We start from the raw sequence: 24,941 nt of genomic DNA, 5'->3' as shown, positions 1-24,941 counted from the left end.
GAAGATAGTAGTAGGTAGGGTATATTAACTATTGGATTTGCTCTGAATTGCTTTCCTCTCCATATGCATGCTTCGTTGTACGGGAAATCTGCATCAACGTTCTGTTCAGACAGGTAAGAAAACTTGAGACCTTTCTTGGAAAGTGCAGTTCTCCGTTGGAGCCATTTGGTCAGTTGTATCAACTTTAACTCTTTACACATGTTGTCGAGCAATACTTTTTCCTTAACTCGAAGGAATTTATGGACACTAAGCTTTCTTTTTCTCTCTCTCCTGCTATTCTCAGTGAGCTTGAGTTATTTACAAAAATAATCGTCATCGTCCTTCAACTTCATAGTTTGGAATAGCTCTCCGTTAAAAGTTCGACATTTTTTCGATTCCAGGTATGTACAGTGGTCCGCCTTCTCGTTTTTCCTCACTGAACCAAGTAAGTTCCGATGGGCACTACTTTTCTGCACTACTTAGCCTCTCATCTTTTGGATGGAACTGAAGGCAACTCTTTCTTAAACTTTACTTTCTTTACTTTGGGCGTTCTACTTCCGCCGCGAAAATGATGCTGACAAAGGTTCGTTTGTCGACATGACTAATGATCTACGGAAATCTGAAGGGAGTGAAGGTAAGTGCATAAAATTAACTTTACCGGATGTTCTAAAGGGATTGTTAATATTAAGTTGTAATGCCTTCCTTTTTTAAGTACCGATCAGATCTGAAATGTATAAGTTAGCCTTAGTACGATGTGTTTTGGCTTCTTCCATTATGTCTTGCGTTTTTTGAAGTGCTATTCGATGATTACCGAAAGTTTGTGTGCTTTCGTAATAGGTTTCAATGCGATGGCCTTACCTTTTTTCTTCTGCGGATATTCTGTGTTGAATTTTCGTTCTGTATTGCTTCGGAAGAGCCGCGCTCACATACATCAAGCTAATTTTGTGTGGACCAGTTTGTGGAAGAAGTTTATGTGCTTCCCTACTTCAGAATCGTCAACAACGTCAGCATCAACGGCTTCCTGTCAAAAGTGGTTAGGCGGCAACAACTGGGCCCCATCTAGAGCAAATGAAGAAGAAGCACCTGCTTCTCCGAAGTACCCAGTTTTTGACGAGAATCAGTTGCGAAGGCAATGCCAGGACTCTATTCAAGTTAGATTCTTTTATTCTTGAACCTGTCTTTTACGTCCTCGTTTTCATCCGGTCTTGTGTTATTGCTTTTTTTAGAAGAAGTCTCCAAGAATACTGATTGAGCGACTCAAACAAGGAGGAGTTCTTTTATGGAGCGAACTGTCAGTGTTGGAAAGACGGCTTGTGGATTGCAATCCTTGGTTCTTTGAGGTTTCGATAGATCTCCCTGGTAAACCGATGTTAGAACTGCATGCTACATCCAATTTTTCAATAAAATGAACTGCTTTAATATGTTATATTTTTAGAATTTGTTGAACGCCGTGTGAAGCTGATCAACGGTTCAAAACTAGCGCAAATAGATATCAATTGTAAAAATGGAGGTCTGCGTCCCGCCCTAGACGAAGATTTAGCTTGGCTGCCCGACGCTAATATTGTTTATCCGATTCATAAGTTCTCAATACGTGAGATAAGTCTCGATTTCGTTTGTAAAAAAAACCCAATAAAACCGCAGTAAACAGAGAACAAAAGAAAGAATAAGTACAGAAAGGACCGAAGGAGGCCTTGGTCGAGCTGTTCGGAACTATTTTTCATGTTTTTTTTTACTTACAGGATTGCGAGGTTAAATGGTAGATTGTTGGGTTTAAGTACTGTTCGTTTTTGGAATTTTTTCCTCTAGATTTTTGTCTTTAAGATTTTAAAAGTACCTTGCTACAATTTTTCCAAAATTTGTAAGAATCTGCATCGTTCACTCTCTTACTAACGTAGTTTTCGCGCGTTATCAAAGAAAAATACGGGTAGTTTTGCTAACGAATCATTAAAGCACTCTCGGCCACATAATATTCAGTACAAATAGTAAATACAAGTGCATTAAGAGCTTTTACTGGTGACCAAAGTAATCACTTTGTTGTTACGTCGCGGTCCAATTTTTTTAAAAGTCAGCTTGTATTTTCATTGTTCGAAATTGTCGTAAACTAGAGAAATAAAAGTGTTCAAGATACAACTTATTCAAGTCACATTGTCGCTAAAACATGGTTTGTGGAAGAAATAGAAGTACAGTAATATGGCATGGCCTCTTCAGTTTGATAGAGAACAGAAAAAAGTGTGACAGTTATTGTTACATACCTTATCTCGTTATTGCAGTGTGCTGTAATAGCATTCACACCTCCACGCTGTTTCATTATGTGCGTTAAAGATGACAAAGAAGAACAGGAGAGGCTTAGCGAAGTTAGCGATGGATTGAGGTTGATTTGTTTTAGGTTTTTTAAAACTAATTTAAAAATCTTCAGTCTGCGACCTTTAGACTGTTCAGCTTTTTTCTTCGCTGTTTGTAAGCAAAAAGCTCAATCAATCATTAACTGATAGATAGTCTTTCAAAATGTGCTTTTTTTGCCTCACGAAATTTCCGCCCTAGTAGGAATAGTTTTTAGGAGTTGATACTCTAGTATTTCCAGAGACATTTACACCAAATATCCGCGGAAGAAAGGGGAAATAGAAATACGACCAGGAGTGGCTCTAGTGGGAGTTATTAACGATGTCTTAATGCGAGTTGTAGTGTTAGAGGCTGATGTGAGAAATCTTCTGGTTTCCAGGATACTTTTTTGACGTTTTTGTTTTTTTTTTTTCTTCCAGAAGTGTTTTGATATTTATTTCGTTACAGGTGCGCAAGCCAACCAAAGTTCGATGTGCTTGTATGGACTATAATGCTATTTATTCATTTAATCGGGAAGATCTCTTTCCGTTACCCTCAGAGTTCTCACCTCAAAAAGTGCCAGTAAACATATTTCTAGGACGTTTCCGGGGAACTCATTACATATTCAAGGTTTCTCAAGTTTTATTCAAACAATGCGTTGTATCTAGATAGCCGGACATCGACTTAACACGCAAAGCTAAGCGTTGATGGAATTTTAAAATTACTTCAAACAATTACTAATTATTCGCTTCACTCTAGTAACAACTGAGCATCTAGTATCGGCTCATGCACTGCTTAGCATCTGGTATTTGTCTGACCACTCGCATGCTCAGTCTCTTTCAGAACAAATACGTGGAAGCGAACAACGCAATGTGCCAGCCTAATAAGGATGAGGGGATGGTCTCCTTCGTCACCTGCGCCATTTACGGAGCTGCTCCGGTCAGTTTGCTCCAAACTTAGTTAACTGTGTCGAATTTTCTTTTTTTTCTGTTTGAAACTCTCTTCACCATCCATGTGCAATGGTTCTTTTGTTTTGCTCGTCGTCTTTTTTGGGTCATTTTGTCGTGCTCTTTGTAAACATTAGTCTTACCCTGTTTTGCATAAAATCTCAAGTCTTAACCACATTTATCGTCCTCTTCAGCATAATCCGATAGTTCTGTAGTGAAAAGCATTTTTTCTTGCCAATGATACTCTTCTCATCTTTTGTCTTCTAGCAGATTGGCCTTTTTTTTTGTCTAACATTGGTTTTGCCCGAAAAATAAAAAAAGGGTTACAAGCAGCAACTTTTTTTGTTCTCTAAGGATGGTCTCACCATTGTGGATGCTACTATGCCTGACGATAACGGTTGGGTCAGTTCTGTCATGATTAGGGCGAGAATTGCTGCTCCGATGGCAGGAGATCCAGACATCAGGTGTAGTGCTGTTCAGGCCGAGGCGGCTATTCGGCAATTTTACTCGAAGGTACTCTTTCAAAATTGTTCGTGGTAACCTATGTTTTATCTAGTTCTTATTTAGGGGAGACATTCAGCTTCTGAAAGAGAATCAGTTGCAGACCCAAACGCAACGCATGGGAGATTTCCCAAACCTAAGAATAAGGATGTTTGCGGCGAGGACAAAGGATCATCTGAGGCATATGTTGCAAAGTTTGCCAAGGATGATCGTGGTACTTTGGTAAACAAGACTGCAAAGGAAGGTAGTACCACGGGAGACGAATCCCAGCGGCATAACGTTACTAGCAGCCGTGGGAGCACAGATAGCGGAAGTGAATCTACCGAGAAAAACCTGAAAGAAGCATCGTTAATCGCGAAGAACGAGGAGCAGCAAAGCAAGACGTTCCAAGTATTGGAGGAAGGTGTACTGACTGCAACGGACAAATCGGACTATGAGGGCACAAGTGGAGTGAGTGGCTCGTAAATAACATGAGAATAATTTATTAGTAGTGGGAGAACAGAGTTTTCCTATCAGGAATAGTTTGGGTAATGTTTTTGACAACAAATTCTGCAGGTCCAGGAGCAGGCTAATGAAAGCCATCCTGAGGATGAGATCAAAGAGATTTTTGGATATGGTGAAGATACACACAAAGAGGTCAAAAATGTAGAAGAAAGGATACATGAGTTGACGATCGAGGAACTTAGTGAGAAGGAAAAGGATCAGCTTGCGGATCTGCAACCTAAGAAGATGGTGGAGGAACTTCATCGATTTAGTGCAAACAGAGTCGAAAACGAGGAAGAGACTGCCAAACTTGATACAGATCTTTTAACTGTACGTTTTCCTACTTACGAATCGTGTTTAGGCGTATTCTTAGAACTTGTATATTTATTTATATTTGCGTTTTAGTATCGCAGGATGTCAGAAACTGTGACTAGTGCTGAAGTTAACAGTGAGGATTTTCTACAATTTTCCTTTTTAGACCATTTTTGGTGCATCAATCAGTGCATTACTCTTTATTTGTACTTATTTTGCTTTCAATGTTAATCTCCGTTTATTCATTTTGATGTGGCAGTGTTTCTTGATTCAATTATTTCTGAAATCACGTAATAATAATATCAATAATAATATTCACCTTATTAAAGCTGTTCCTGATGCCGATGTGATTGCATGCGCAGCCTCCCCATCAACCGCTGCCACTCCACTTTGTGTTCCTACCAACGAAGCTGAAGTCGGAACTTATGATGTAGAAGTGGAGGATTTGTACAAGTATGTTACAGCGTTAAAACATACTTTAGAAGAAAGATGCGAAAGTGACCTTCTTCAATTGTAGTGTCTTCGAGGCATACATCACAGCTCGCCGCCTCTCGGGAGTTTCACCTTCTTTTAAGGCAGCCGTGGATTTCTTCGTAATTTCTGCAATGAATTCTGGTGGACGTATGTTGATTGTGAGTATGAAAATAAAGTATTTCCCGCCATTAACGCTGTGCTACGAGTTTTTGTAGTTTTTTTTTTTTGCAATATTTCTTTCTGAGCTGTCTATTTCAACAAGCCCATTTTCCATTTCTATTTTCTTCAAAGCTTTTTGCTCAACATCAATTCTTGGTTGCATTCCTTTGAAATTGATTTCTTTTATCACCATTTCTGAATTTTCACTTTCATATCTAGCATTTTTGTTTTATCTTAGTTAGATTTTGCTGCGTTGTTGTCGGATGTTCTTTTTTGCAAGCATGGTTTCGTTCGTTTAGGGTAAAGACTCAATCTCTTCGAATGCTGATGAACAGACAGTAATTGCGGATCTGAACATGGCTTCAGAACTGGCATTCAAGTCTTTCACGTCTTTTCAAAGCCTATAAAGAATAGAAGCTCTGAAAGAGCCAATTTCCAAAGTATTTTCATCTGTGGTAACTGCAGATCCAGGCATACACGTGTAAATTAAGGAACCTCAGGAGATTTGGAAGTGGAATGATCTTCAATTCATGCCTGTTCCAAATCTTGAGTGGTTCTTATTTTCTCTAATCTCGAATAATTTTTTCCGACTACTCTACTCTGCCGGTATTTCTCGGATTCATTCTGTATCCTTCTCGTCATTTAATTTACTACTCCAATTACAAACTATTGAAGTGACCGTTTCATATGCTTAAAGCTTAGTTTATTGTGCTACCTGGAGAAAACCTAATTTCACAGGTGCCGTTGATAAGTATCAGTATGCTTACTCTTTCTTCTATAGCTTTCCTTCATGATGCAGTTTTGAGCTGAAGTATTTTCTTCTTGTTTTCCTCATATTCCCTGAAGTTTGTACATTATTGCATGTTTGTTACAGTTTTTTGCGCATGTTATTGTTCCTGAGATATAGTTCGTTTAATGAAAATATTTGAAGTTATTTTTGAAATTTCCTTACGGGAACAGTCAATAGTACATAGTTAACTCCAAATCTTTAAATTGTTGGAAGACATTTCCGATGGAGTTCTTTCTCCAAAGCTTACCTGTAAGTTTTTCTGTTCCATAATGTCGAGGTTTTAGAAATGGGGAGTTTTTTTTCCAGCTTATTGTCCGCCAGCTAGGGATGGTGACGATTTAGATGGTTTCCGATGGAATCCCCCTTGGTATTGACTTTTCTCTTGGTGGTTCGCTATTGTGGAGGTCATTAAAGGCATCACCCCACGAATCTGAGGTGGTGCAGATTTCAGGTGGAGTATTCTTATAAGGGATACTAGATTATGGAGAGGAGGGTGATTCCGTCCATTTCTTCCTAATTGCCGTAAAAACGGCCCGGAAGATGCGGCGCCGCACAAGGCTGGCGCGCTCCAGTCGAACTTCCTGTAGAATAGTGCGCCAAAACGCCTGAAGCCGTATCTTCCGGGCCGTTTTTTACGGCAGTTAGGAAGAAATGGACGGAATCACCCCCCTCTCCGTAGTCTCCCATCCCGTATACGAATACTCCACCTTTAATCTGCACCACCTCAGATTCGTGGGGTGATGCCTTTAAATGTCTTGACTTCTCTGCCACGATTACTAGCACAATGTTGGTTTTAAAAAAGTTACCTTTTGCAAATATTCCAATCGCAAGAGTGCGTTTAAGTTCAAAAGATTCCAACGCCTAACGTATTTAACAAACCTAGTTGATTGGTGAGATGATATACAGGTTCACGTGAAAGTTCAGACTTAACTGTTATTGAAATGGTCCTCTAAGCCATGATTATGCGGTTGCAGTGCACTGTGAGCTTTCAGGAGATGATCGAAAAGAAGATTACTGTCTTATATTAAAAATGAAAATAGAAGAGTGAAGTGAAAAGAAGGGGAAAATTGGTTGGAAGTGACGAATCCTTGAAGCTTCAACATTTCTATGCAAGTGTTATGCAGCTGATTTGTGTCCGTAAACAAGTAATACTATCTTCTTTCACACAGTATTTCGTGAAGTTGGTATTGAGAGAAGACCATTACAATCTCCCCTAAAAGAATATATAAAAAAGGGCATGAAGAAGATCTGTGCGATACTGTCTTCCAGAAGATTCTCGACTGGTAGTGGCGTCTATTGATTAATTGGAGATAATCACTGATCGGAAATAGACGGCAGCAATGTTTTGCATCCTATTTGTTCTTTTTGTGACAGTATCGCTTCTAGATCCTTGCAGTCTTTATTTTCTCATATATATATATATATATATATATATATATATATATATATATATATGTATATATATATATATATATATATATATATATATATATATATATATATATATATATATATATATATTGACTATAGTTCATTGTATATCTTCTCGCGGCAAATAAAGCACCCTCGCAGCACTCTCGCTCAAAAACTGACATTTTCTGTGAAGGTCTGTTTTGTTCAACTGGTTCATTTACACATAAGAACAGAGCTATCAGTTTCAGACGAGCGAAAATGGCAGGGGTTGCTCATCTAAAACTGAAGCCGCGGATTGATGATGGAGCATGTGGACCAGTGTTCGATCGTATTTCTCGATCTACCCACGAGGTAGCCGTGTGCAGTCGGATTATCAGCTCGTTCCGCCTTGAAGCAGTCTCAGAATGCCATAATTTGACGTCGTCGAATCCTCGAATATGTGTTCTTCGCATGAATGGCCAAGTGAATAGTGGCCAAGGTGAGTTGGTAGTTTCACATATCCTAACTCTGTAACTTTTAAAACTACTGAATTTTGGTGTGTTCGTAATTTATACCTGTATGGATACTTTTGGGTGTAGCGCAGTCGGTTCAGCTGGCTGCACGATCGATCGAGGTACGAATCCGCCCTGGTGCCAACCAAGCATTTTATCCCTCCGTAGTCGATAAATTGGTACCAGACTTGTCTGGGAGGATAAAAACACTGACTTGACACATCGGCTAGCCACCGCAAGTCATTGTATAGGCCAGATACACGTTCGTAAGCCTCAAACGATTCTGACTTGAAGTGAACGTGGTGGCGCATCCCAAGTGGATGGATTAACGCCAGACACTTTATCCCTTTTCCTTTATGGATACTTTCAGTGCATGTATATCTAGCGATTGTTGAAGTTCGTATATGCCGATGGAACGAATTATGTTGGAGTACGATTGTACACAGGATTCTGTTGAAGTAAGTCAGTTTTTGCTTCCCGAGCATAATTGGTGCCTGAAATGACTGAATATTTACCTACGTAGGTTTTCATCGCAGGTTTGCAGGGGTTCATCTCATCATTTATTATCGTATCTAGTCTCAACACGCTTGCTTTCAGTTTTAGACTTATTGTTTCAGAATCAGTTCTTTCCATTGTTTCTTCTTCTATTTCTCCATGTTCGGTCGTTGTAATTTGACCCAGCGCTGCAACAAACGTACTTACGTGATTGAAAAAGAACCACTCGGTTTCCTTCGATTTTAAGTAGCCCGTCAATGTGTATGAATATCTTTACGCCATTTCACCTGTTCAGTTGATCTCCGAACAACTATCATTCAAATGAAATGGGAAATTGAAAAAGAGGAGATGAATATGATAGAAAATATCCTGAGAATTAATGCCACAAATCCTAGGAAATTTCGGCCAATTTCTTTTTTGCCTTCCTCAGATTTAACTGAACAATTTATTTGCGAACATGCATCGAAACCCACTTGTGACTCGATCTTGAAAGAGTGCATTCATTGACACTAAGTGGACGACACGTAGTTGTTTCATGGTGGATAGAAACATTGGTCATCTTATTGATTCGCTTAGTATATCAAAGAGACAAGCGGAGGCTCGACGTCAGCCGCATTTTTGTTCTTTATTTCTATTTCTTACAATATTATGTTGTATTATGTCTGGTATAGTTCTATTTTGTTTTTGAACTTCATTTATCATCGTACTGAACTGATAGTTGTTGGTGGTCTTGAAATGTTAGATGAGGGTTCGGAGAGGGAATCCTGTACGAGATGTCGTGACCCTAAACTCCCCAATAAACAAGCGCTAATGTTCTATGTATCTCTTTGTTCTACCCACGTTAACAAGACATATATCATGGTGTGGTTACCAGTTCATGGAGGCGAAGTTAACTGTGATTCCCTGTATACCGAAAGAAAACCACTTTACACCTGCTTTTTAAAATCTTCTATAACTTCTTTGTCATTCACTGGTGAAAACGTAATTTGAATTCCTAGATATTAATCACTGAACGGTCCCGTGTAGAACTTCACAGGGAAGAAAAACCCGAAAATTTTGTCTGGGCGGTCCTCGTAGGATGAACTCTATCTCCATATCTCTGCCCTTTTCATAGAACGAACTGCTTGCTAAAAAGAACGTTGTTCACGTTGAAATTTATGGCGCAAGTCTCATGCATTATTGTTCAAGGCCGCAATTACGACCGGTACAACTCTATTCTCATTGATGGTGGCGGAGATATTTGTCTTTGAGTTCCGGTGGTAGTTCTAGGCATTCTCCTTTTTTCGAATGAAGAAAAAATTTTGTTTCATAGAAGACCTTCAGTTTGTGGCTTCTGTGTGTGTATTTAGGAATTTTTTATTCATTCTAAATTATACATTTAAGGGTATTGGCTAATTCGAATCCCTTAAATCAGAAACCATGCAAAAAATTTCTTGTATTTTGCGGACTTGTTCACAGATTCCTGTGGACAGGAATCTCTCTGGCATTTGCTAAAATTCGAATCGTGTGTACGGTATGTCGTACTGTCATTTCGTTTTGAATCTCATCTTTATTTTGCGGTACTCATGAATTCGAGTACTGTACTCGAATTTAGTGAGATTTACTCTTTGTTGCGGATATCGTCTGCTGCTAGTGCGTAGGACTTTTTGTGCTGAACATCCAGTATCCTTGGGATTCGTCCTCAGATGTTCATAGTTAAGTCTCGATAAAATTCATTCACATGGCGCCTGTTTGTCCAAGTGACGATGATTTCTTCAAATTGCTGCGTAAAGTATCAGGATATGGGGATAGTTCACTTATCTGCGACTCCACAATTGGTGTATTGTATCAGCTTGGGTAATAAAACTTCCTAAACTCAATTTGACCCAAATGTACGATGAGACGAGATTATCCGAGAAAAGGTTGAATGAAGGGCAGTGCTGTAAGTGCATTTGATTTTTTCTCGCGCTCTTCGCATAGGATTCGTCATGAAATTTGATTCATTTGTATGGAGCTATCGCGTGACTATGTTGTCTATTTACTCAGCTAACTTTCGAAGTCTGAGTTCTAAAGGAAATACGTTTTTTTAGTGGTATAGAGGTTAGAAGACTTGTCTTGGTAGGTTGTAGGTTTGTGGTAGATAGGTGTACAGTCTGTCTTTTTTTCCGATTTTCTACCTAAGGAATGTTGTTCTGCGACTTTTTGGAAAACTTGCGTACAAGCTAGTGTAGCTGTGTTCTATTATACCTCGAAGGAACAAACGCTGCTCCCACGCCATTTTTTTACAAAGGTTAGGGAGAGATAAGCAGAACCGTCCCCCTCCCCCCTCGAATCCCACAATCTACCACCAACCCCTAGCTTTTGCCGCCGATTCCTTCACCACGTCAGATTCGTGGTATTCTGCCTTCAACCTGTTGCACTCCATCTAGTCACGCGCAAACGGAACACCAGCAACTCCAGCACTCCTCACTTTTTACTTCCAGAGAAAAAAATAAAACTCCTGCAGGAATTTTATTTTTTTTTCTCTGGAAGTGCTGAGTTTTATTTTTCTTTTTCTATGGAAGTGAAAAGCTAAGCGAGCGTGTCGCCGCTACGGCGTCAGCGGTAGTGCATATTTTCAATGTCGCACGTGCGGCGACAACGGGGTGCAAATGATTAAAGGTTGACCCCTTCTTAGTTCTTCGATCGAGACCTTAACATACTACAAAAGGATTTTGCAACGTCTGCAACTACGAATTAATTCTAGCAATACACACCTGCCCGAAAAAGAACGAGAAGCTATTAGCAAAGCAAAAAAAGAACCTCCTAAGGACTTATCAGCTCGCCTCTACCGAGGTAACGAATCTGCCTTACCCACCACGTTTGAAGGTGGCCATATGCAAAAATGTTGCAGAGTGTTCTATATGTCTTCCTTTCGCTTCTGTATATGTGGGCATGCGATGCGGTAGAGCGTAGCTGTTAATATTCTGTGGGATCCATGGCTAGGTAGTATCACTCATCGCTGCTGTTCGCAACGTTCTCACTTCGATTCCAGTTACTATCTTCACCGCGCCGCTTTGAACGCAGCCGCTTACGCAACTGCACCAAGCTATATGTTGTTTTGACCCGAGTGTATACACGATTTGCGCTGTCGGCTTTTTTCATGAGCCTCCATCTTCTACAAAAGCGGAAGTGTTGGAAAACGGTTCAGTTAAACTATTCTTTTCTAAGTGTGGAGAATCTCTGTTGTTCTCCACGTTTTAAGTTCTAAAGCGCTGCGTTGGATGGTGAATGATGATGTTTCGATTCACCTGTAAGGTGTTTCAACACTGCAAATACAGACGATTCCACTCAAGACAACGTTGTAAATGATAGTGATAGTGCTGCTTAGCGTTCCTGTCAGAACTGCTGGAATGCCACTTTTGATTTCCAGGATGATCGTGACGCGTCTGGCTCAATGCATTCTGTCCCCCTATTTATCAAACACCAGCACCAGCTTTAACAAAAAAATGTAGTTGGGGCGCTCGGTGGCGCCCTTATTTCTGGAAGTATGTAACTAAATCGGTCGGGGCCTAAGACCTTAGCATTAGCCTAGGACAGCCTTGGCATCTATGACAAGTAAGCTAGAGTTAATAGGAAAGTAAGATAGAGCGTCCAGAAATAAGGGCACCACTGAGTGAGGGCCCTTACCAACCACATTTTCCCTCCAGCCTCCGCATTGCTCCATTCGCTTCGCGGCTGCGCGGGCACACATAAGTATTACCAGCCCGCCGCCACATTAAAGTCCCCTTATCAACATCATTTGGCGGTCGCCGTTCATCAAAGAATGTATCTATTTCTCGGTCGACGGCGATTCGCAACCGCTGTCATCTGTTTGGGCATACGATCCTGACGGTGTTGACCCCGCCCAGGCGTCGCCGAGTAGACGAACGGAACGTACGCAATACGACCTTCACCCGACGAACATTCTTTGCTGGCGCACCATCATCTATCGCAACTCATCGTATATTATCACCATACTATAGTAGCACTAATTACTGACCATAATTAAGGAATTTCGAATTAAAATTTAGTTTCGATCAGATTTTACCATGTTTTCTAGGATTGCAAAAGCGTCTCCTAAGATTGTTCGTGTACATGGATTTTTGTCGCAGGCAGCTACGATTTGTGTATCTGCACAAGTAGTTTGTTCTGCGGACTTGTGTGTGCTATCGAAGTTTTTGTGTGTAAGCGAAGTGCTCGGGGTACTCGAACGAAACCAGACCTAATTGTTCCAAGTGGTCATCGTTGCATCGCTGAACGCGTTAGTTTATGGTATCGTCTAGTTTACTTGAAGATTAAATTACCTATTACTGTTTCGTTGTAGTTGTTGGTTTCCGTCTTACCGTACCATTTTCTTCGCAGTTTAGGAATTTGAGGTTGAGTGCTGATTAGCCTGTTGTATTTATCCAGGATTTTAAGTAGTATATTTCCTTTTTGGGCTCCTCTGAGTTGGACTCCGATTTCATCTCCCATTTGGTCTCTGTATTTAGTTAAAATTCAGGGTAAGTTCCTCCTTCTTTTCAGGCAAAAAATTCAAACTTAGAGACTTTCTCACATTCTTGATAATACCCAGTTTTGTTGTTTTTCGCTCCCGTTTAAGGCACAATATGTTTGAACTCTGTCAAATTTCAAAATAAGGTAACAATAGGTCTTCGATGTTGTGTTTTCTTTGCTTAAACTTCTTTCTTACTTCTGATGAATACAAAGAATGCCTAGTTCCCGAGTGAATATCCAGTTTTTTTTACTTGTAGCAGGAACAACACCTTTTCTTATACCTTTTCTCTTTTCTTTTCTGCCTGCAACCTTTTCTCCTAAACAACCTCCACTCACCATTTCTGATCATTTTGCAGAGGGTTTCCAGTGCTAACGTACTAGAAATTCTCTGCAAAATTTTGGCGAGAATTGTTCCGATGCTTGCCGCTCTCTTACATAGTACGACAACTCCGATAATTATTGGCGTATAGGAGGCTAAGAGACGAAGAAGATGTAAAACTTCCCGAATTTCAGCAGTGGAACAGTTCTAAAAACTATAAGAAACACCAATTTTTTCTATTCCCTATGTGTGGTTCGCATGCAAGGTTCTTAAGCGCATAAAACAGTAAAAATTTTTCTTCTTTGTTCCTCTCAATTAACATTGTTTCTTGATTAGGTGGGTACTATTCCATGGTTCACGTCTTTGTGTGTCTTTGTTGCTGAAGAGAAAGTTGATATCTTTTCAAAACATTTGTATTTGAACGTTATCAAATCTTGTGATCTTAAACTCCTTTCTCTGTTCCTTCCAAACTCGGGTTCCTTTTTTCTTGATAACGCCTGTTTATGGTTGGCTGGCCTGACTAATCCTTGATCCTGGACGCGAAGCGTTTTTTTTTTTTATTGAACCAACTGTGCTTGGTCTAAACCTCGAAATATAAGCACTCGACCATATCTAAAGTGGCTCAACAATGACGTGACGAGGTCGGATATTTTTGGTTCTGCTGCGCTCCAAAACGTGAAATTGTACATAGTTTTTGCGCAAAAATCAACAATCGAAGGATATTTCGGTGGTTTCGGTTATGTCACCGAGGGCAGGGGTTGAAGCTTAGCTCGAGGTGTAGACTTGATCACCTCGTATGGTCATTTTCGTTCCACCTTCCCTCTCTTCTTATCCCTTTCATTTCATCTCTTACGCTGTTACAGAACGGAAATCCAAATGAGGATCTTTTCTTAGATCGTACACCCACAACCCATCCTAGCGAAACAACGACAAATATATCTAGTTCAGCTTCTGAAGTACTGTAAAAATTATGGGAAGTCTCAAACAAATTGGAACATCATCCAAACATACCCTCACGGAAATCAATTGGATCGATCAAATGACGCTTTTTTGTACTGAGATCACGTCCATAGGTGAATACTTGCTGGGTTTTCAGCTCTGGTTTTCAGCAGTGTTAAGCATTTCAGTTCAGCTACTGTTAAATGTTAAGTAGTGGAGCAGTTCTCGTTTTGGTTGGAATAGTACCACTTTGCTTACGTAGCATGGAGAATGAAATGAAACAAAGAAACTGGTCGCGGTGGTGGTTCTGGGCCTTGTGCAGCCTCATACCGAATCTATCCATAATGCGGGTCTCTGCTTCTTCTGCATTTTACGGTATGGCGCTATATGCAATCCAGCATCCAGTATCTGTTATAGATATAGCAAAATCTATGTCCTTTGTGGGATTTATACTCCTAATATTCCAAACAGTATGAAAATCTACAGTACAAGGAGAAACATTCATATTATGAGGAAATAACAAGCTTGTACGGACACGAGTGGTCTGTGTTTTGGGATCACTTTACGCTGGACTGGTCACTAAAACGTGGTCAGTGTGACCGCCAACGATCCATAAACGATTGGATAATAGCCGATACAGCGATCTACTGTCCAGCCTGTTGGAATTCCTCTAATCGAAGCCTGTCGCATATTTGGGTCTTGTTTTCTCCCCTATTTTCGTCATTTCATTACAAAATGTATAATACATACTCGCTAGTCTATCTATGATCTTTTTCAGGTATGTCATCAGGACTGCATGGCGGTCCTCCCGAAGTGGGATTGTCAAGTCCTGCTGGGATTCGCATCCAACGTCGTGCTCATACGATGGAACAGCCGGTTAGTTGAGTTGAGAAAACTTTTCGATCTTTTTGCTCCTGAAAATTAATTGATTTTCGGGGACTCCTTGCCTGGCTGGGGGAAGAGTCAAGGCTATCGGCGCTGATAATCACTCCATCGACTTAACAGCGATGGTTTTAGTTGGCGTTAGAGTTGTGCCTTTTTCCTCTGCTTGAAAAGAGAGTGAGCCGGTAATTATTCTGTATAACCACTGCTAAGGCTTCCAAACTTCTTTTTCTTGCACTTTCTCCACGATTTTTTGCTGAAAATCTATTCCACTTCCCTTTATGACCAATCCGGATTTCCTACTGAGGAATTCGTAGAACATTACGCCGATACCGTTTTCGGTGCAGATTTCCACTAATTGGTACTTACTAATTCGATATCGATGAATGTCCGATTTAGTGAGAATCCAATTCGATATTGACCTCATAAATGCCTCGTCCTGGACGAGCTAGAATCATCTTGGAAATCTTGGATCACTCTCGATGTTAGGTGACATCTACTGGATCATTCCCTTAGGAGTATTGAATCTCTTAGTCCGAATGGTACTTTTCTAAGAATAGGATCAGTTTCGAGTTCTATTGAGTTGCATTTCCTGACTCTTCAGAATGTTCATCATGTCTGAAAATTTTCTTTAATTATTTTTTGCTTCGTTTAGAGTCTGTAAACATAAAACTCCTATCGAAGTATGGGAATTCAGTTTACTTCAAAACGTATAATAGAGTTCAAGATCTTTGTTTATTCTAAGATTTTGTTTATTGTGAGCGTAATTTATTGGATATAATTGTGGTTAAACATGCTAGCCTTTGACTGTAATCCCAGTCACTTCGCCCTCCTTTTCATCGTCTCCTTGTTTTGATTCATTAAACACCTGAAATTGCCTTTTTCTGCAATAGAACTGTTCGAAGGAAGAAATGCAGATGTTAATTCTGTTTGAAGAAATAAATTGCCGAAATGTGTCCTCGATTTTCGACGAAAGTTGCAATTCTTCCTCGAAAACTTCATTTCACTCGGTTTTTCTTCCTCCACGTAGATGCTAAGGATGTCCAGTTTGTTAGATGTTTTTATAAGAAGGAGACTAGTTTCAACATTCACTATTGGGTTCACCGATTTACTACACATACTCTGAGCCTTTTGAATACGACTCTGAAAATTTATAATTCACCGGTGATTTTTTAATCGTGGTACACCGATCAACATGCCCAGAAGTTATCCTACATACACATCAAACGGAAAAGCAGGAACTTTTGGACTTTTTAGGTGTCTTTGATTAATTGTGTAAACTATGTAGATTCATCCTTTTCACCTCCTTTCCTCGAAAATATCGACAATCCTTTCTTTGCACTAGTTTTCTGAGTCGTTTTGATTTTGATTTCGTTGGGCTGAAAATTAATCTCAATTCAAATTATTCGCATGTTGTTTCGATCTTTTTGACGTGGTAAACGCTACCCATTTTTAATATTTATAATGGTTAGATTTGACCATTATTTCATGTGGATATCATCCCAATATTCAGATTTAAGGTTTTTAAGGATGTCGAGAATTACTAGTCCTAATTGGAGCACAATTCTTTTTCGGAAGATTTGTTTCTAGTCCGTCTTCACTTCATTCCAGGCGCTTACAACCACTTCTGAGACTTCTTTCTTTCGATAAAGAGTTCCCGAATGTAGTTTCACCACTTCCAGCAGCACCGTTGTTTCAATTCGCTTCGTTTTTTAGTCACAGACTTTCGCGTGGATGAGGAAGTCGTCGTGCTCTAATTTCGGTCATTGCGACAATCATTCCCGCTTCGAACGATTCGCTTCTTTTTATGGATGACAAGAAGTGCATCGAACTTATCGCTATCTATCATGTGACAACTCGTTGCTCTCGATTCGTTCCAGGACTTTTTATGACTTTTTGGCGAAAATTCTACTTGAACGTAATGTCTCTGTTTGTGTGGGAACGTGCAGAGAGCCGAGGTATCATCCTGAGATACGAGATTAAGATGCGGACTTCGTAAAGGATCTGCAGAGAGTTATGGGAAGTTCGAGAGTAACGGCTCCATAAAATAATGAAGGTGCATTGAGGCCGACTGATGCGATGAGTTCGTTAAAGTTAAGGAATATGAGGGATCGTAAACTGACGGAAGTACCTTTGCGGTAAAAAAAAACTCAAGATAATGTTGTTCTAACAAAGGAAATAGAGAATTTTTCGTAATGGAATCGCTGGATTGTCATTTCTAAAACAAGATAAAAGTCACTTTCTCAATTACCAAAATATTTTGGAATTAGTGAGTGATTTTGAAGAATTTCTTCTTTATTCTGCACTTCACTAGTTATTCAAAGGTAGCTGAACTAACCCTCTCCTTAGCTTTTTTGGGAAATATTATCCAGATTTTGATGAAGTATCTTCAAAATTTTAAAATCCTGCCCATTTTTTCTTGGAGTATTTATCTTGGAGCGAGTTCCCTTTTGCTCATAAGTTGGAATAGACCTTGCTTTGGTTCACAAGAATATGAAAGTATCGTTGTAAACCCTATGGAAAATAAGAAGTCTACAATCGTTTCGAGGTGACAAAAATTTTCTTTCTTTCCACATCAGAATTTCTTTTCTTTTTTCATTTTCCGTTTCCGTGCTGGATGTGTTTTGCATATTTCAAAAATCTGTTATTTTTTTCCGTTTTTGTTCGTCCAAAATTCCCATCCGTTTTTTTTTGTGGTTTAATCGAAAGCAGAGAACTTCTCTTTAATCTGGGTCTCTATTGGAGATAATTGGTAGTTTTGTCTTATTAATAAAGAAATAGGAATTTTTGAAATTATCATAGAACATTTCCACCATTTCCAGTAAGATTCCTTGAACTTTTCTTCCTCGCCAAATCAATAGCATAATTTTTTTTAAATGTTACCTATCCTTCACACACTTTGATTTATTTTAGTTCTGTAAATGTACACTTTTCGTATAGCAGTCAGCTTGAAGAAACAAAAAGAATAATGGAATTTAATTCCTTGTCCGCTGACTAACTGACGGACTTCTTCCTCGTCTTCATTTTTAAAGCAAGGTAAATTTAAAAAAAAAGGATGAGGTGTCGGACGTTAATCAATTCGCTTGGCATGCGCCACCACGTTCACTTCAATTCTGAATCGTTTGCGATTTACGAATGTGTGACTAGCCGGTGCAGTGACCTGCGGGGAGGGGTAGCCGATGTACTGTGTCTGAGTTTTTTTTTTATCCTCCCAGACAAATCTGGTACCAATTTATCAACCCCGGAGGGGCAAAAGTTTTGGTTGGCGTTAGGGCAGGATCGAACCTCGTATCGATCGTGCTACAGCCACAGCGGAACCTCTTACCGACTGCGGTAAAACGTCCTAGAGTAAATTAATTTCTTCAGATTTTATTTAGATGTAATGTTTTTTGGAAAGTAGTGTTGATTATTCTATTTTATTTGGGCTTTAGTGATCGGTACGCCGAAATAAGGTGTTCCTGACTTTTCTCTGCACTTAGCACAGCTATTTTGTGATGGAAAAAGTCTAGCGTTCAGAAGGGGTCTTCACCTAAGTATTAGTGGTTCCTGCTTTAGCTAGGCGTCAACGTTCACCTAGGTACTTCAATGGACTCAAGTGTTCATGAACATCCGAGGACTTTCCTAGTGCTTTTCCGTCATGACATCCTTCAAATTAAGATCACCAGTCGTTTACTACTTCACTCTTATTTTCTTCGGAGACCAGAGATTTTCTGGACCAACTTAATGCACTCCTAGGTGCCTGGTTTATCATTCACCTGGGACATCTTCGCCGCAAAGCCACCCCACCTGCCTCATCGGAACGCTTGCGCATGTATCTGTATTGTTAAGAGTTGTTGATGGTGCGTGATAAGAAGGGAAATGAGGTCAAGATCATTTATCGATGATCCCTGCCGCCTCCACGTTTGTCGTGTGTCTCTCGTGGCGAATCTCTGCGTTCCTATGTTCTATGGCCTATTTCCGTCCTAGGGCCGTATGAAATTCCGATGTGCAACTACGGATTACGTTCGGATCTTGCAAGATACGTTGAAAAGTTCAGAATGTGTGGTGGATCGAAATTAAACGGAAAGAGTTGGGATTAGTAAAGTGAGGTCAATCTATGCGTAAAAAATCGACTGAGGGGTTAGTTTTACTCATTGGCCGTAGATGGATAATTCTACAATTATCTAGTGGATTTAATGGAGCCGACTTTCGAAACTCACTTTCATTTGTTTCTATTAAGCTCTACAAATCCTCCTTTGCAGCTGGGACCGCCACCGTCTGTTCCTGACGAGCCGCCCGCTTCCCAACAAAACACATTAACTCGTCCAACAGGCACATTAAGTACGCTGAAGCGAGAACGAGCGAAAGAACGTGAACGACTTCACAAAGAGCTGAATATTCTGGGTGACGTTGAACGAAACGAGGAGTCAAAATCGAAGGAGAGCAACAACGATTCAGCATCGAACTCTACCTCGCCTATACATCCGCCATTGAAGGAGAAAACCAGCTACGTTGAGGTTTGATAAAATGAGATTTCGGCTGATTTAGCAGGAAGTGGTGATCACTGAAGAGTTACTTTTGAAAAGAGTTGGACATTTCCTAAGAAGAGATCATAGGAAAAAAAATTATGCTAGATGATGAAATGCATCCCATTTCCGTGGGACAAACACCTTAGGCAACGAGTAAAATTTTAGTAAAATCCCAAACAAAAATTTTCACTGTTGTTTTGACGAATGAACAGAGCATTTGTTTAATTTGCGGCTGTAGTGGATCGAGTTTTTGCGGAAATGTCACTTAGCAAATGTCTTTTTGAAGGTCATTGTGCTAATATAGTCGCCAGTGTAGAAATTTTTGGTGCATTATTGAGGTGATCATTTCGTTTATGTCAGAATAACTATGGTTTGTTGAAAATCAAACTTTCGAAAGAATATGGAATCGAAACCTCGCTGAGAGTATCATTTTTACAATTTTTGTGACTTTTTAAGAGGTAAAGTTAGAAGTTGATAACCAAAAATTATAAAAGGAAATCATTTGAAAAAACAAATGTAATAATTATAATAGTAATGGAAATAGGAAATAGTACCATGTAAAACCTTAAAACAAATTATAAAACAAATCTAAACTTGATATCTGGGAAAAGAAAGCTCTGTCTTTTTTTGTTTCTGTAATTTTCAATTTCCTTAGTGTTTCGCAGTTAAGTTTCGCATTGGGGCGTAAACATGAACTTGCATTGAATTTAGCAACTACTCACAGTTAAAAAATTCTCTGGGTCTGTGACAGTGTGGAGAAAGTTTAAAATTGTTAGTAATGGTTAGAGAATAGAAACAACGTTTCTTCTTTTTTTCTTTCGCAGCCTGTTTCTCTGGTTTCACCGAACCACATGAATATTAAATAAAAAAACATGATAAATAAATTGAGCAGTTAAGACTAATTAACATTTAGGAACCTCATTCTAACGCGACGACCTTGGAGCGAAAGGAACGAAAGATGGAAAAGGAACAAGCGCTAGTGCGACGGATCACTAATGATATGCAAATAGCGCATTACGTTAGACAAATGGAACTTGCCAGAAGTCATAGAAAACGGCACAGAGGAGGTGAGCGCGGCTTCTCTGGAACTCTTACGAGAACTAATGTGATGATTTTGCAGCTTTCTCCACTGGTGTTTTCCGCATTCGCTCGCTGCGATTTTTTGAAGCAGGTCTGCGTCGTGCGCTATGGTATCTTGGCAAAGCTATCGCTAATCATAAGCTGCTTTTCGTGGTAAGACCTTCTTCAATCAAAGTAGAGTAGGATTCCATTCAAAACTTCAAAGTAGCAACGTTAAAATTATAGGTGCTACCTTTAATCTTCGTCTCGGCGTCGCTTATTGGTCCCTTATTGCATCGTCATAAAATGACCGTATCGATGCCGTTTACGATGCTTGGCGCCGACGGAAATGACGTTATCTCGAACGGATACAGTATTCAGCGGATGCAGCGTGATTTCAATTACAGTAATCCCGCGTTTACGGCGTTGAACTTTATGGAGTCGTCAACGTTCGGGGTGCTGCTGAAAACAACGTGAGTTTTTCGGAAACATCCAGAATTTCGAATTCTTCGTCGGCAGCAATTGACTGATAATATCAGTATCAGGAAAAGGGAAAGAAATATCAGAAATTAAAAAATAGAAAGTATCGGAAGTGCTGTCTACAAATTGCGGATTGAAAAATGTTTGTGATTGATATTGGTAGCGCTGTGGTTGATTAGTGTGAGGTTTTCAGTATAAAATACGAACATGTAAAATATATTGAAAGTAAAAGCAAATGGAATAAAATGCAGATAAATAGTGAAATATATTCGCTCGCTTGGAAAAATAATAAAGGCCTTGACACTTGCGCACAGAATGGTGATTGGGAGGCGAAAATTATTCTAAATGTCTTAATGTTATTGATATTGCAGAATGAACAGGGACTCAATTTTACGGAAGGATGCAGTCTTGGCTTATTCGGCCTTGAAAAAACGACTGGACAGCTATCCTGTCGGGAACAAGGAGGTTTGTGATTTACTGAATGCGTGCGGCCTAATGTTTCGTTAAATGAGTTTTCGTGAAGTGAGAAATAGTCAAACAAGTAATTTCCTCTTTTTTTCTCAGTTTATGGAGGTTTGTTCGGCTGATTGTGAGTTGGAAAAGGAAATGGTGGACAAGATTATTAAGAAAAGTCCTCAGGTAAGAACAATATTTTGCATTTCTTCATCCTTCTCCAGCGAATTTTTTCGGCGGTTTCTGGATTTGTGTGATTCTATAGTTCTACACGACGTCCGTTGCATCAATTTTGATTTTAAAGCGAAGTCCATCACTTTTCGTCGAAATTTCATTCTAGTGAAATCGTGGAGATGAATTGTATTGTATAAGAAGCAGTTGTTTACGGCTGTTTAAGAATCTCGGTCTTTCTCTTCTTTCTCATCTTTCTTTCTTTCATCTACAGTTGCCTCCTCTTCCGCGTCCTTTTTATCTTTTTTAAAATAGCTAATGAAGATATTTTTATATTTCAAGTAAGTTATAGGAGTCTGAATGCTCAAAAAGTGTTTTAATGTAGTCGACTTTTTGGTTAGACAGTCGATTGTCATAATTTTCATGGGTTATTTATTTTAATTATGGAATCATCCTCAGAATAATCGCTATCCTAGATTGCACTCACCTATCCAGAAACGTTTGTGAGCATGAGCAAAGACTCCACGAATCTCAGTCGCGTCTATTTGGGATCATCTATTGGAGGTCGACGACTCGTTTCACAATGATTTATCGATTTTTCGTCATAGGTTATTCTTATTCAGGAGTTGAAACCGACTCAGATGGTGCAATTTCTCGGGCACAAGCACTTCTGCTTTCCTTCAAACTGAAAGAAAGCATTACGGACGAACAAATTGCTGCGTGGGCGGAGAACTTGGAGGAACAGGTTGTGATCCTAAAATTGTATTCTCCTCTGTTTTCCAATTTTTCCTTAGAGTTTTTGGCTACAGGATTTTTTTTTGCGGATTAGAGTTTTGGCTGATCGTTTTTGTGCTGCTTCAGTGTTGAGCGTTCAGGTTCATGTCACTTCGGCACCAAATGTTTCCCTATCGTATTGGTCTCCTGTGTCATTTTCAACGTGGGTGGTCCGTTCGCTTGCAAAAAGTTACCGTTGGCTGCTAGTTTCGGCAGCTGTGCTCGGTTTATTCTGTTTCTTGGCGACGTTCGGCGCCAATGCCTATCAGGTATGGAACATTCCGAAAATAGACCTCTCAAATGAAATAATGCACAGAACTGGTTTTTTCCATGCTAATCTCCTGTTTCTGCAATTCCATTGTTTCTTTTTATGGGAGGAATCTTGATCGAGGACCACTTTTTGCCACAAAGAATTGGGTTGCATTTTATTAACGCTTCGAATGTTTTCCATGGTCAAAATCTTATTATTAGTTGATTTCGGTGTTTGTGAGCGAGTACTAGCGACTTTTGTTCGCTGTCAAGGTTTTTGATTGCCTCATTTGTACTTGAAATGAATGAGCAGAGAAGCCTGAGTACGCACGTTGGCCATATGTACACATTCATAGCTGTTGATATCCTATACTAATCCTCCTAATTAATAATTATGAGCAATGGGAACTTGTTCCATGCGGTGTTGGGTGCTTTCACTTGTGAAAAGTACATAACGAGTTCTTCTTGTCTGAAAAAGCCGGCACTTATCTCTTTTCCCCGTTTTTTTTTCGCAACTTTTTTTTTAGCACGACCAGCACTTCTCATGAACTAAATATCCTCGTTAGGTCCTCTGAATTGTGATTTAATATTCACTTCTGACTAGCGATTGACGTTTTTCATAATCGTGTTTAAATTTCTCGTTGTTACAATCATTCGGGCAGAGATCGGCTATGAATTTCAGCAGGAAACTCGTAATATTTTATGTGGGACATCATGGCGAGTTGAATTTATATGTCACCGAGGGTTTCTTCGTTCATTTCTTGAGGTTTTCGTGCAAATTACATCTTCTCGTAGAATACATTCCATTTCCGCTTTTGCACAGTATGGTGATCACGGCTCGTTCAAAATATTTGGTTAGCTGTCGATTTGGGAATTTCATATCCCAGGCACTGTGCATTTTTTTGCTTGCTGCACACGAAATTAATGGGTAGATCAAGTTTAGCATCATAGGGCAGTTCACTTCATTTTATTTGCCATTTTGAATTCATTATTTATTTTGAACCTACAGAAAAACAAGTTACTGGATTGAATGAGTCTTTGCGATTTCTATTTTTTAGAACATGTCTTCTACTGGGTTATTTTTCCGTAAATATCCAAGAAATAATGCAATAGGTGTTCATAATTTGAGTGAAGTTGCATACATCAGCATCTAACAACTCTTTATAGGAGCTCCGACGGAAATAACATCTGGGATTCTTAAAGATTCCGCTGACTTAATTGATTTAAGTTGAAACAATGTTACTTAATATTTATAGTGCAAATACTTACAACTTTACTTTATACTTTAAATGACTTTACTTTGCCGTAAACGTCTCAAAATTAATCATAGATCCATAGGAAGTTTGCTAAATTAGAGTAAGTTTGTGAATTTTGAGCTGGATGGAATAGTTGCAGCGGTGTTCGGGGTTATTTCTAAACGGAAATACACATATTCATCTACTTGCTCTTGTGAATATATCGTCTGTCGCAGAGTTCGGAGTTGACCCACAGCGAAAGTGTGGAGTTCGGATAGTATTAGATTGCTTGACTCACAGTGGTTCCTTCTTCTTTCCCTAATAATCATTAAAAAACGGCAAGGGAACCGCTTTTGTTCCTACGAGGCACGTTAGAACGCGCTTTCATGGACACTTTTCTAGACGAAACGCTTTCTTGTTCCGGTCCCCTCAACAGTCTATTCATTTTTCTCACTTGATTAAAGGCATCACCCCACGAATCTGAGGTGGTACGGATTTCAGGTGAAGTATTCGTATACGGGATAGTAGATTATGGAGAGGAGGGTGATTCCGTCCATTTCTTCCTAAACGGCCCAGAAGATGCGGCGCCACACAAGGCTGGCGCGCTCCAGTCGAACTCCTTGTAGAAATTAGTGCGCCTGAACGCCTGAAGCAGTCAGATTCGTGGAGTGATGCCTTTAAGCTTATGAGAAGGCGTAATTGATCATCGATGACTTGTACTTAGATGCGGCGCGTGCATAAAGGCGAAACAACTGAAGTCGTCGTAGAATACGGCGTTTTTCACGCCGTTTTTCACGACGATTAGGGGAAGATGAGCGGGACTACGCTGGATTCCCCAGTCTACTACCGGAACTCTGCGTTTTCGCTGTTCCGTACCTCGCCAAAATCGTGCTACAGTGTCTTTAAACAAGATTCACCTAATTGAAGGAGTTTTATGCGCTTTAATTAAACTTTACTTATTACAAATGGTCACCCGTCCGTCGTTTCATAATGATTCATATGATGGTTCTATTGT

General features: G+C 39.7%; 2 protein-coding genes across 4 annotated transcripts in view; both read left to right on the top strand.

The window, feature by feature from the left end:
* Positions 1-63: 63 nt before the first annotated feature.
* RB195_012467 (uncharacterized protein) lies at positions 64-8,043 on the top strand (the record flags this gene model as incomplete). 2 transcript variants are annotated; one of them, XM_064194327.1, is made up of 19 exons in its annotated part: positions 64-113; positions 381-424; positions 563-613; positions 970-1,130; positions 1,206-1,338; positions 1,415-1,590; positions 2,250-2,350; positions 2,561-2,675; positions 2,767-2,928; positions 3,142-3,237; positions 3,600-3,758; positions 3,813-4,196; positions 4,302-4,559; positions 4,635-4,677; positions 4,871-4,994; positions 5,059-5,173; positions 5,474-5,553; positions 7,626-7,855; positions 7,970-8,043. In XM_064194327.1, 19 exons carry the CDS (start codon positions 64-66, stop codon positions 8,041-8,043), a joined length of 2,556 nt encoding a protein of 851 aa, XP_064051909.1. The 2 variants fall into 2 exon arrangements, with proteins under 2 accessions (XP_064051909.1, XP_064051910.1); XM_064194326.1 differs by lacking the exons at positions 7,626-7,855; positions 7,970-8,043 and having other exon boundaries at positions 5,474-5,581.
* The window catches only part of RB195_012466 (uncharacterized protein), a gene marked incomplete at both ends in the record, with an annotated part of 32,698 nt that continues 15,392 nt past the window's right edge, over positions 7,636-24,941 (top strand). The window contains 11 exons of one of the 2 annotated variants that reach the window (XM_064194324.1): positions 7,636-7,855; positions 14,894-14,991; positions 19,239-19,493; positions 20,419-20,572; positions 20,626-20,738; positions 20,811-21,037; positions 21,416-21,509; positions 21,609-21,683; positions 22,145-22,232; positions 22,292-22,413; positions 22,544-22,711. In XM_064194324.1, coding sequence (XP_064051907.1) covers positions 7,636-7,855; positions 14,894-14,991; positions 19,239-19,493; positions 20,419-20,572; positions 20,626-20,738; positions 20,811-21,037; positions 21,416-21,509; positions 21,609-21,683; positions 22,145-22,232; positions 22,292-22,413; positions 22,544-22,711 — 1,614 coding nt within the window. Of the gene's footprint in view, positions 7,856-14,893; positions 14,992-19,238; positions 19,494-20,418; positions 20,573-20,625; positions 20,739-20,810; positions 21,038-21,415; positions 21,510-21,608; positions 21,684-22,144; positions 22,233-22,291; positions 22,414-22,543; positions 22,712-24,941 lie in introns of those variants that run through there. The other variant, XM_064194325.1, reaches the window with a different exon arrangement.

Source organism: Necator americanus, chromosome III (genome assembly GCF_031761385.1).
Source record: "Necator americanus strain Aroian chromosome III, whole genome shotgun sequence".
Taxonomy (NCBI): Eukaryota; Metazoa; Nematoda; class Chromadorea; order Rhabditida; family Ancylostomatidae; genus Necator; species Necator americanus.
The sequence above is the reverse complement of the archived record's forward strand: the minus strand, read 5'-3'. Positions and strand labels throughout refer to the sequence as shown.